Source organism: Bos taurus, chromosome 14, assembly GCF_002263795.3.
Source record: "Bos taurus isolate L1 Dominette 01449 registration number 42190680 breed Hereford chromosome 14, ARS-UCD2.0, whole genome shotgun sequence".
Lineage (NCBI taxonomy): Eukaryota > Metazoa > Chordata > Mammalia > Artiodactyla > Bovidae > Bos > Bos taurus.
In genome coordinates this window covers 27,174,673-27,187,842 of record NC_037341.1, presented here as the reverse complement: position 1 = coordinate 27,187,842, position 13,170 = coordinate 27,174,673, and the positions used below count along the sequence as shown (strand labels likewise).

Genomic DNA, 13,170 nt, shown 5'->3' with positions numbered 1-13,170 from the left:
TACCCTAATATTAGTACTCACCAAAATGAACTTTTATTTTATTTCTGTTTTACTCCTCCACTGGACTGTAAGCAAAGTGGCTTCTCTGTTCATTGTACAGCAGGGATTTCAAGAGTTATTAGTCAAAGGAATGAATATTCAGGTGCATGGAGAAAATGGTGAAAACCTTTTAAAAAGTTACCATCCTGTGATTTTGATAACTTTGTGTCTTAAAATCTTTATTAGATTATAGAACTGAAAGCACCTTGTTCTGCTGATCTGAATTATTTGTTGAGCTGAATTTGTTTAATCTGAGTTATTTATTTGAAATGTTCTATTTAGGGCAAGACTTTTATCCAAGATGGTATTACAGACATTTAGCCAGTCCTGGGAAGATACTGTACCCTGTCAGGACAGCACCTGTTAAATATACCTGTGCTTTCTGCCCAAACATTAGCTTCTCAGTAACTGGCATAAAGCTTTGCAACTTCAGCCTTTTCAGCTGGTCAGATTTTGTTGGGTCATACTCCTAGGAACCTTTGGCAGCAGACTAGCTGGCTTTTTCTGGAACACAGCCAAGAGACCAGTGCTTGCGACAGTTTATGCAGTGGAACCTGAGTGCAGGCTGGTGAGCCGGGTGCCTGGTGAATTTTATTCCAGGTGACCTCAGCCGGGTGCGTGGGGGCCAGTCTGTTTGGTGAAGGTGGAGCTGAGGGAGGTGTTGGATATGGAAGTTAGGGCAAAATGAGTCAGTGAGAATTGAGTTAGGGGACACCTGAGCATGTGGTGACATTGACTGTCACTTTGGTTTTTGAACTGGGGCAGGATAGGGAGGAAAGGGACAGACTTGGAGTATGAGGTTGAGGCAGCTGAGTGGATGAAGCCCGTGGGGTCCTGGCTGGACCTGTCCTGGTCATTCCTGTCCCTCACCCAGAAGCAGCCTGTGGTCTGGTTTTGTTTTCAGAATGCCACTGCTACTGCTGCTAAGTCGCTTCAGTCATGCCGGACTCTTTGCTACCCAGTAGACTCCAACCTGCCAGACCTCTCTGTCCATGGGATTCTCCAGGCAAGAATACTGGAGTGGGTTGCATGCCCTCCTTCGGGGAATCTTCCTGACCCAGGGATTGAACCTGCATTTCATGTCTCCTGCATTGGCAGACAGGTTCTTTCCACTAGTGCCACCTGGGAGTGTGTTAGATTTGTTTTACCATCTGTTGTTGTTCACTCGCTCAGTCATGTCTGACTCTGTGGTCCCATGGATTACAGCACACTATGCTCCCCTGTCCTTCACCGTCTCCTGGAGCTTGCCTAAACTTGTGTCCATTGAGTCAGTGATGCCATCCAACCTGCCTTCTCATCCTCTATCATCCCCTTCTCCTCCTGCCCTTAATCTTTCCCAGCTCAGGGTCTTTTCCAATGAGTCGGCTCTTCATATCAGGTGGCCAAAGTATTGGAGCTTCAGCATCAGTCCTTACAGTAAATATTCAGGGTTGATTTCTTTAAGGATTGACTGGTTTGATCTCCTTGCTGTCCAAGGGACTCTTTAAGAGTCTGTTCCAGCACCACAGTTTGAAAGCATCAGTTCAATTTTTACCATCTAGATGGCATGAAAACATTTATATTTACATTGTTGTGTGTGTGTGTGTGAATCATCCAGTGAAGTTCATGGGGTTTACTCTGTCCAGGTGCTGTGCTCTGCAAGGAGCAGATATAGCAGTCAGAACAGATTTAACATCAGCCCCTGGCAAGGTCACTGTCCTTTGGGCCACAGAGCAGTAAATACTTGTTGGATGGATGAAGTGTGCGTGTGGTCAGAGAGTAGGGAAAGGAAGACTAAAATACGAACTAGCTGAGGCTTTTCAGGACTCTCAAAACCGCAGTCCCAGCTAACATTTTCTGGGCAGTTATACTCTGGGGAGTCCTGCAAATTAGAAGAGGTGACAGGGAAACTCAAGGGACCAATGGCCTGTTTTTATTAAAGGAAAGAAAAGTAGATTCAGGCCAGCTCTAAACTGATGTCTCATGACAATCCCAGGCAAATTCTAGAATTAAAAATCATTTTTCAGTGGATAGAGAAGAAAGCCGTGGACAGTGGGAGACACTGCAGGTATACAGGTTCAACGTCTCATTGTGCATTTTGATGAGTTTTGTAGACAAGTGGTCAGGATACAATCTCGTTATTTTTCCTGACTCCACCAAGGGTTTAACACCATCTCTGAGAATCACCGTGTGTCTCAGATGGCAAAGCATCGCTCCTGTGATAGAGTGTGGGTCACAACTGGCGACTGCACTGCGTTTGTTTGCACATTACCGATTTCATGGGTCGATGTCAATTTCAAGAGCACAGAGGGGAGGGCAGTTAGTCCTGGAAGGGAAAGGGACATTATAGGGACAGCCTGGCTTGGAGGGTGGACAGAGTTGCACACTTTTGCAGAGTCGGCTCATTGTTGAGGATAAGCTGGGACAGGCTTGAAGCAGTAGGTGTATTTTCGAGAAGGCCTAATGTTTTGTTTTGTTTGGGTTGGGTTTTTTTAATTGCTTGTGGTCTCAGAGGGTGCTGCCTGCTTGATGGGTCTGATTAGGAATCTCCTTGTGTGTTAGTGTAATTGGGGACCAGAGTGAGGGAGGGGACCGTCCCACTCTGCATAGGTTGGGTTGCATCCAGAATTTGAGGGAGTACCTATTCAGTGGGGGAGTGGTGGAGATGACTGGTGGGAGGAAGTGCCTTTCGGGTGAGATCTTGGGGTGAGTGTGGGGTAGGAGCAAGAACCCAGGGGATGCTGGCTCAGATGGAGCCGCCCCCCCCCCCCCCACTCCCCATCCAGGAGGTGGCAGAGTAGTTAGGCTTATAATCCCAGATGAATCAGAGGTGAAACCCAGGGCATCCAGTGGAAATGGACAGTGAGCAGGTGGAGATCTGTTGGTAGAACCTGCATGAAGGAGACGTGGAGTGGGGAGCATTCTCCCTTTGGTTTCTCCTAAATCGGAGGCCAGACATGGAATTGGTGTTCTTTCCATTACTGTTGGGTTTAGGACTTGATCCTTGACTTCACTTATTCTTTCATTCATTCCTTCCTTCCGTTTATTTTTAAATCAATTCAATTTTGTTTTTATTTTTATATTTATCTAACCTTTTGTTTTGAAACTTTCAAACCTATTTGACAGCAAAAAGTTCAGACCATTGAAAGGCTTGTATGCTCTTCACCTGGACTTGCCAACTGTTGGCGGTTGGCCACGTTTGCTCTCTTTGTGTATTGATCTTCCTTCCCTTCTCATCTCTCTGTCTGTCTGTCTGTCTGTCTCTGGGACCTCTTTGAAGGTAACATCATGACAGTTTAATTGGCTTAACTGCTTCCTACCCTGAGCCCTCCTAAGGACATGGTGAAAGTGAAAGTGTTAGTGACTCAGCGGAGTGACCCCATGGACGGTAGCCCACAGACTCCTCTGTCCATGGGATTCTCCAGGCAAGAATACTGGAGTGGGTAGCCATTCCCTTCTCCAGGAGATCTTCCTGACCCAGGGATCAAACCTGTGTCTCCTGCATTACAGGCAGATTGGCAGGTTCTTTACCGTCTGAGTCATCAGAAAGGCAGCACTGATGCAGTATTACCTAAATGCACTTTCTAATCAGATTTCTTTGAGGGTCTCCAGAAGCATCCTTAAAACTTGAAGTTTTAAAATTTTTCAATTTTTTTTACTTATCCAGAACCCAATCATGAATTAGCCTGGGAGGAGACTTTTCACATTCTTAACCCTTATCTGGAATACCTTATCTGGAATATCTGATTCTTCAGGAGTAGAAATGGGCCTGGAAATCTGGATTTTCCCAACTTTTTAGTGTGAAAAAATTCAGACCTTCAAGATAGTTAATAAGAAAAGTTTGTTTAGGTTCACTAGTTGTTTTGATGGCTTTGCATTTTCTATAGGTCACTCTAGATACATACACACCATTTTTGCCTTTGAACTGTTTAATTAAATCATGATACGTTATTCCTGAATTTTTCAGCACGTTTCCTCTAAAAACAAGGATATGTGCCTACGTAATCACAATATAATTATCACACTCAGAAAGTTTAACACTACTTACAGCACTGTTAACTGATTTAAGTCTATATTCAAACCTTCCTAGTTTATTGCAATAAGTATCCTTCAAACAGCCCACTCCACCTTTGAATTGTTGATGTCTTTTTTATTTAAAAGATTAAGATAGATTTTATTCCACGAAGTCTCATGGGTAAACTACATGCCTTTCCCCTAAAATATGTTGCTTTTTGTGATATTCTGTAGCACTTAGGAGGTGGATAAGGTGAAAAATCACAGTAAAGAGAAGCTGATTTCTTCCTTCACAACAGATGGGTAATTTAAATGTGGAGTCATGAGCAGTTTGGGGAAAACACGTAGATAAAAACACAAGTACACTAGTTTTTGAAAGAAGAGGTCAGTCTTGGCAGGGCTGTTGGGTGGTAGAGGAATTAGATTTAATCCATCCCGTCAAATTTAAGGGAAAAACAACTAGCTTGGAAACTTTCTGTGACTCATTGGAGCTAATGAAAATATTCCTTAAAATGATCAAAGTGCTCTTGCTTTACCTCTGTGATGTCGGTGGCTAGCAGACATTTAATTGACATTCCCGGACTTTGATTTCTGGACTGTCCTTCTCACGGGCACGGACTTTGAGCCGGTAACGTGGCTTCTGTGAATGTTTGTGTTACACACACAGTGCTTGTGTAAAAGTGCTGAAATCAGTCACATTTCAGAACGTAAGGCATGGAAACCCTGTCAAGGTTTAAGTAACATTTTCCGATTTCGTAATATATTTAAAATACATAGAAAATTAATTCATTAACTTTATTAATGTATTAACGAGTTAAGACATCAGAATGGGAAACTTTTACCCATTAAAAGATGCTTTAAGATAAGGAATAGGTCAATCACAGCCTGGGAGAAAATTTTGTAACACATGTTGTCTGTTAAAGGGCCATTATCCAGGCAATACAAAGATGTCCTACAGTTCAACTTAGGAAAACATTTTAAAAAATAGGCAAATGTTCAGAAGATTTGAGTAGACAGTTCACAGAAAAGAAATAAATAGCTAGTGAGCCCAGGAGAAAAGTGCTGGAACATTGGCCCTCGGGGGAATGCAAATTAAACCAACAGATACCACTGCATACTCATCAGAGTGGCTAAAATTAAAAAGACTGACCACAGCAAATGTTGACAACATCTTAGAACAAAAGAACTGTTACACATTTTTCGTGTGTATATAACATGGTGGAACCACTGGAGTAAAAGATCTGGCAGTTTCTTGCCGTAGTGAGTGTGCCTGAGCCCTGTGACCCAGCAGTTCCACTCCTAGGTATTTATTTCCCAGGAGAAGCGCAAGCTTTTATTTCTAATATGGAGGCAATGTTCTTGCACAAGAATATTCCCAGCAGCTCTATTTGTAACACTCAAGGCCTGCCAACAGTTCAGACTTCTACCAGTAGGAGAATACTCTGGTATACTCAGGTGAATTTGTCCAGCGGAATACTTCCCAGCAACAGGGAGCCATGCAGTACCCCTGCCTATAACAGACATGGCCCCTCAGAATGTAAAGCTCAGGGAGACAGGCCTCACAGCAGCAAGCATATACCAGGTACGCCATTTTTAATGACATTTCAAGAACAGGCAACACTAACCTCCAGTGGAAAAAAAAAGCGAAACAATGGGGCTGTCCCTGGGCTTGGGGTTGCTGTGGAATTTGGCTGGTAAGGGTGTCCGTGTTCTGTGTCTTGATAAGAGATTTGGGTTACATGGTGTATATTTTTGTGAAAACTCAGGGAGTGTACGCTTTAAATTAGGGCATTTCATTTTATGTAAATTGTATGTGAAATGATAAATATTGGACTGTGGTTTATGATGTAGAAGCTGAAATACTTGGGGCAGTGTGCTCGTGTCTACAGGTTTAATTTGAAATGTGTTAGACATGTAAAATGGATTCATGAATGAATATTGAGGAATGAATAGACATAACGTAAGCAAGATAATAAAATGTTAATCATCGCAACTGAGTGATATGCATATGAATATTCTACGTAAAATTCTTTCAGCTTCGTTGTGTGTTGGGAAATTTTTGTAATAAAATACTTTTCAAATATTCATGTATTGTTTGTTCGAATCCTATGAAATAGCCATTTTTGTGGGCCCCAAATAGTCAAATCCTGGCAGCTTTTTGTGTGTCGGCCTAACATGCAGCCACGTTTATAGCTGCTCTCTTTAGTAGGCTTTGTCTGGCCGGGTGTTACCATGAAGCTTCATTTTCCTCCAGTCACTGTGGTTAGTTGGACTAGATTAATCTCTGGGTAGCAGAGGCTCTTGACCATCTCTGGGGTGGATTCCTTAGCACCCCAGTCACTCTGCATTTCTGGAAGTCTGTCTGCTTTAAGTATGACCTCATTTTCAGTGCAGAATTTCTCCTCTCCTGTTGGCAGGAAGGCAGAAGGGCCTGCAGTGGGAGAAGTGATGTTTGCATTCTCTCCGTGTGGTCTGCTTTGGGGCAGTGTCCTTGTCTCTTCCAGGCTCTAGTTTGTTGGGAGTGAAAGGAGTGCTGGGGATGGGAGACGGAGAGAGGGGAAGAGAGGGAAAGCCGTCTTCTATCGTCTCATTGGTCCCTGTCAGTCTCTTGCTGGTTGATAAGACCAACTGTCCATGGTTGACAGTAGGTGGAGGTGAAAGTGGCTCAGTCCTGTTTTGACTCGTTGAGACCCCATGGACTATACAGTGACAGGCAGCCAAACACTTCCCCTGTGAGTTCTTTGGAAGGTCTGGTGGGACCTTCCAGCCCTCTGGGACATCCACTCCTGGCAGAGCCCCCTACCCTCTCTTGCTCCTTCGAATCCCTTGCTTGGCAGTCAGCCTTTTTGAGTGAGATGCTGGCATGATGGTATATACCCTGGTTCTCTCTTCCTGCCCTCCTCAGGCGAAGGAAGCTAGGACACCTTGCAGGAAGCGGAAGGAGGCGGGGGTGGTGTGTGGGGTAGGGGAGTGCACACTGCTTGGTAATTGCTGCCTTTTCTCTGTAGCTGCCCTTCCTGCTTTTCTGTGTTTCTGCTCAGGTTGGCTGAGGGTGGGCCAGTCCCCAGGACTGCTGTTACTTCAGACCAGCTGGCCACTAGAAGGCCAGCCTAGGAGGTCCCCACAGCCACTCTCAGGCTTGATAGTTTGTGGGAATAACTCAGAACTGGGTAACTTTCCTCTTTTGTGCTCTGTTCACCATTGCAATTGAATGGCAGTGGAAGGCTGCAGATTAGAACTAGCCAAAGGACGAGACTCAAGGCAAAGTGGGAAAGGTTCTGAACACAAAGCTCCCATTTTCCTCAAGGACATCAGTTTCCAGTATATGTAGAGTATTGCCAATGAGAGGAGCTCATCCGAGCCTTTGGTACCCAGAGTTTTTACTGGGCCTTCATCACTTACTGGGCTTCCCTGGTACTCAGGGGTAAAGAATCTGCCTGCCAACATAGGAGACGTGGGTTCGATCCCTGGGTCAGCAAGATCCCCTGGAGAAGGAAATGGCAACCCATTCCAGTATTCTTGCCTGGAAGATCCCATGGACGGAAGAGCCTGGCAGGCTACAGTTTATAGGATTGCAAAAGTGTTGGACATGGCTGCCCTTAACTGATATATATAGTCATACAGTCTGCAAATCACACTGTTAGACTGTCCACTGGCCAGAGCACCCAAGGAAACCAATCAGTCCTATTGGGTAGGACATGTCAGGGACCTCCAAATAGACAAGGGCAAAAGCCAGACCTCTGTTTGGGTAAAGTTAACTCTTTACTATGCAATTTACAATTACAGGCATTCTTGCCTTAGTTTATTATGTTTTATCAGCTTCATTATTATTAACTTATTTAGTAAAAGGTTGAAGCTTGTCCCCAGAATATATTGTGATACATAATTGCATCAACTGCTTTTTTTCTTGTAATTTTTAAAATGCATATGTTTTGTAATTTATCACGTGAGTTTTCTATATGTGAAGGTGTTAGTCGCTCAGTCATGTCCAGCTCTTTGCAACCTCATGGACTGTAGCCTGCCAGGCTCCTCTGTCCATGGAATTCTCCAAGTAAGAATACTGGCGTGGGTCACCATTCCCTCCTCCAGGGGATCTTCCTGACCCAGGTGATCGAACCCAGATCTCCTGTATCACGGGCAGATTCTTGACCTTCTCAGCCACCAGGGAAGCCTGAGCTTTCCTTATAGTTTTTGCTAATGCTTTTCTTTACTTCCTTCTTGCATCTCTTGGGCACTTTATTGTAAATGCTGAATTCTTTCACCCTAGAAAGTGTGGGCTCTTGGGAAGGATGGCTGCAGATCTTTTGCTGTCTAAATGGATTAAGGTCAAAAAGTCCTCAGGGACACAGCTGTAAATCGGTGGTGGTCACGCATGATGGCTTTGTGACCTAGTCTCATTGCCTCGGATTTAGAGCTACATAAGTAAGTAGGGTTACGCTTTTCTGTCGTTTTTAGTTTTGAAAAACAACAACAACAACAACTTTTTTTTGTTATTTTTTTGAAACAACTTCCATCATCTCAGAGTTTCTGAATGGACACCACCACTTTTTTAAAAGTACCTTTTACCACTCTAGATTCAGCAGGAGACCGAATTTCAGTACCATACTAATAGCTGTTACCTACACAAGATAAATGATTGACAAGCTGGGGGTGTTTTTTGTTTCTAAGTCTTCTCTCTTTATTAAATTCTCTGTAGAAAGAACTAATGACACTTTAGGAACTTGCTCATTAGGCCTGGCATGAGCATTTGGGGCTTAGCTCCCATTTGTGTTGTATTTTTAGCTTCTTACTAGTGGAGTTCTGGTCTACCACAGAGTCATTAGGTGGGGTTGATGGGCCTGTGCTCTGATACAGTTGTTCTCTCTGCAGTGAATCAGCAGTAATCCAGACAGAAGTATACGTTGGGGCAGTGGTTCCCAACTTGGGGTCCAAAGATTAATAAAGTTTCCAAAAATTGTTTGGGAGCTGATTTAGATAGTTATTGCTAATTGTTTCTCTTTTCCTCATTTATCCTGATGCAAATGGAAATGGCTTTCTTCATTTTGTTTTACTGAATTCTAAAACCCATGGCAGCCCCTTGTCACTCCTCCAGTCTTTTATGCCTTTTCCCAGGGTCAGTGGGGAGAGGTGTCGGGGGTGCCTTAGGTGTTAGGTGCTTCAGGCGTCTGGCCAGTGGGCTGACGAATGGACTGCACAGGTCCTTCATGCTCAGGTCTTCTTGTGCTCAAGCTGGGTGTCACGAAGCCAGGATTGATCAGTGAGGACTTTGTCTGACATAGAGCAATGAGCTCGTGGTCCTAGACCATTTGGGGTTCCTCACCATTGTTTGGGAACTACTGGACTTTTTCCCTGATTTCTCTCTTTCTTAATAATTTATAGATCTTTTCCACTTATGAATGAATTTTAGGATCATTAAATTCCTGGAGATGAGGAAGCTTGAAGTGACCTGACATTTATCGGAATATTTATTGGGTCCCTTTTCTCCCTTATTTCTGAAGTGTTAGCAGGAAGAAGTTTGATTACTCTGTAACAGCAAGGATTCGAGAAAGAATTTACCTACTTATTTAACAAATAGGTGCAAGGCAGATGTACATTAATGAACAAGACAGATTCAGTTCCTTGTTCCAGACCCAAGCACTAGGGATGCAGTGATTCTCTTTTTCTGTGGTCCCTGGACCACCATCAGATCACCTTGTTATCAATAGAAATGCATAATCTTGGGCTCCACTCCAGACCTACAGAACCGAAACTGTGAGGTGGGCCCAGCAATCTGTGTTGATGGGTCCTCCAGGTGACTCTGGTTTGAGCAGCACCACTGTAAGTGATAGCTGATTGGGTAAGCCATCAGGAGGATGGCTTGGAGGAAGTCATCACTCTTGCCCTGTGAGAATCCTGATGGGTTTTCACCTGGTCAGTTTTAGAAGAGGAAGAGCACTGGACTCCATGGACATAGGTCTTGGCTCTTGTGGTCTCCAGTGATGTCAGGCTGACAGTAATAATCTCAGAGCACACTGTAGAAGTTTAATCTTTGCTTGAACCTAGGAGTTTGCTATTAGTTCCAGCAGCTGTTACAAGGAATAGTTAATATTACTTCATTTCTCTTTGCTAGGGTCATAAAGATATGATTTGCTATATGCAAATTTTATTGATTTAAAAGACTTTATAAATTGAATTATTATTGTAAGAGGTCAAACCAGTCATCCTAAAGAAAACCAACTCCAAATATTCACTGGAAGAACTGATGCCAAAGCTCCAATACTTTGGCCACCTGATGCAAAGAGCCGACTCATTGGAAAAGACCCTGATGCTGGGAAAGATTGAAGACAAAAGGAGAAGGGCAGTAGAGGATGAAATGGTTAGATAGTACCATTGACTCAACGGACATGAATTTGAGCGTACTCTAGGAGATAGTGAAGGACAGAGGAGCCTGGTGTGCTACAGTCTATGGGTTTGCAGAGTTGGCCACAACTTAGCAATCAAGCAACAATTATAAGAGATAGTTACTTGAAATTCAGGTTTTCTTTTTCCTTAAGCAATGTTATTTTAGAGAGATTTCATCCTAATGGCCCTATCTAGAGTAACAGGTCTGCCATTATTGTGAAACTGAGGAGGTAAGATATTTTACTGCAATACCTGTAAAATTGTTGCAAGAAACAAGGAGAAGGTTAACTCTAGGGTGTGTAAATATATGTGATAAAGATTTGTGGAGAAGAATTATTTGGAGCTGTATGGAAGGATCCTCGGGGTGAGGTGTACCCATACTCAGTAGCTGTGATTCTTGTCTCGGTTTGACGTTTGGCCCCACACCTGGAATTAGGGCCTTGCTCAGGCCCATAAAGGGAGAGAGGAAGCCCTCGTGGCCTCTGCAGGCTTGTTGGCAGGCCAGGGCCATGAAAAGAGCTGTAAATTGGGGCTGAGCAGACCTGTGCATGAGTCCAGATGGCTCCAATCACAATGTGCCGTATGCATGACTTCAGCAAATATTTGCAGGCCTCCTTCGTGCCAAGACACTTTTCTTCCCCCTAAACTTTAAACTTTTTATTCTGTATTGGGGGATCACCAGTTAACAATGTTGTGGTAGTTTCAGGTGAACAACTCAGGGACTCAGCAATGCATATGCATGTATCCATTCTCCCCCAAACCCTGCTCCCATCCAGGCTGCCACATGACATTAAGCAGAGTTCCCTGTGCTATACAGTAGGTCCTTGTTGGTTATCCATTTTAAATACAGCAGTGTGTACATGTCCATTCCAAAGTCTATAACTATCCCTTCTCCCGGCCTCATTAAGTTCATTTATTTGCATCTTCATAGATGGACCTAGAGAGTGTCATACTGAGTGAAGTAAATCAGACTGAGGAGGAGAAATATCATATGACATCTGTTATATGTGGAATCTAGAAAAAGATGATACTAGTGAACTTACAAAACAGAAATTCTCCAAGACACTTTTTATGGGCAAGGAAACGGAGGCCCAGATGTTTGATGACTACCCTCAAATCAAAGGTTTTGAAACTTGAATTGAGGTCTCTTGAGTCTGAAATGGGCTACGCACTTGTAAGTATGATGGCTTGGTTTCCAGTGTTCCCAAGAAGGGCCTCCAGTCACTCTCACTTCCTCTCTGAAAACAACAAAAGAAGCTTCTGAAATATTTGTCTAGGAAATCTGTATGATGGTTGGTGATCTATCTTAAACCCCTATCAACAGATGATTCTTTATCATTCAACATTTTAGTCAGTACTGACTTCAGCAGGACAGATCCTTGAAGGGAGGAATGACTCTTGGTCAGGGTACCTAAGACCCTGGTCAGTTTTGCTTAGGTGTCCCTGCTGCTCTGTTCACTCTGTCCAGGCTCTGGGCCATTGAATATTGGCATCATAGGTGCTGACTCCTTTTCAGGACATTTATCTGTTTCATTTGTGTGTGAAGTATTCAGTTTGACTGAAAAAATTCAAGACTCATAAACAACTTTTAAAGGTTGCTGCCTCGCTCTAGATACAGTGTGTGCTAAATTAATTTAGTGTATTGATCAGAGCTCTGATGAAGTCTGTGAGCTGCTAAACTGGGAAAGATTGAAAGCAGTATGACAAGGGGGTGGCAGAGGATGAGGTGGTTAGATAGCATCACAGACTCAGTGGACATGTGCGTGCTAAGTTGCTTCAGTCGTGTCCAACTCTGAGACCCTGTGGACCATAGTCCACCTGGCTCCTCTGTCCATGGGGTTCTCCAGGCAAGAATACTGGAGTGGATTGCCATGCCCTCCTCCTGGGGATCTTCCTGACCCAGGAATCAAACCTGCGTCTCTTACATCTCCTGCACTGGCAGATGGGTTCTTTACCACTAGCGCATGGATTTGAGCAAACTCCAGGAGACAGTGGAGAACAGAGAAGGCTGGTGTGCTGCAGTCCATGGGGTCACAGAGTCAGACATGACTTAGCAACTGAAAAACAACAACAAATCTTAAATCAGTGAATAAACTGGGCTGGTTTTATTTCCCAGAAGAGAATATTTGGAGGGGGGGGTAGGGAGAAGATGAAAAAAAATCAGAATACAGTTATGCAATCTCTTTCCAGTTTCCTGAGATGATTTATCTAGTGTTTCCTAGATGATTTTCTTACTGGTGAAGAGTTCCTTCTTTCCCTGTCTACTCCCGTGCCCACCATGTCTTCCTCCCCAGCTCTCTCTCCCTCCTTCTCTAGGAAACAATTTTTTATTGTCACTTTACTTTTGCTGTTGAGGGAATTAGTCTTGGGAAGGTATTGTCTGTGATTCAGAATTCTAGAGCATTGATTCATTTCTTACTTTTTAGGGCTCTGTTTCATTAGGACAAACTAAATAATGGACTTTTCACATAGGCATTGGATTAGATTCCCAAGGGTCAATTCAAGCTGTTGCTGGGCATGGGGCTACATTTTATAGCAAGACTTATTTCAGTTTTGAATGATTTGGTATTTGGCTAAAAGCACTGAAGACTGATTTCAGAAAACCCAAACTGGCAGCACGTTTTTTCCTCTTTTTTATTTTTTAAGCATGCTTGATTTTTTTTTTTTTTTTAGATTTTGGAGTTGGGGAATAGGATCAACTCAGAAAGGGATCCCAGAAGTGGGAGAAAGGCTGTCATACTCTTAGCAGAGCATTTC

General features: G+C 43.5%; 1 protein-coding gene across 18 annotated transcripts in view; it reads left to right on the top strand.

Annotated features, from left to right (window-relative positions):
• ASPH (aspartate beta-hydroxylase) overlaps positions 1-13,170 on the top strand; it is a 189,839-nt gene that overhangs the window by 15,597 nt on the left and 161,072 nt on the right. For 3 of the 18 annotated variants that reach the window (XR_003038026.2, XM_015474444.3, XM_015474453.3), the window contains exon 1: positions 5,267-5,614. Coding sequence is in view for 9 of the 10 variants with exons in the window: in XM_015474444.3 (XP_015329930.2) it covers positions 5,377-5,614 (238 nt within the window). In the remaining variant the exon portion in view is untranslated. 18 annotated transcript variants of the gene reach the window in all.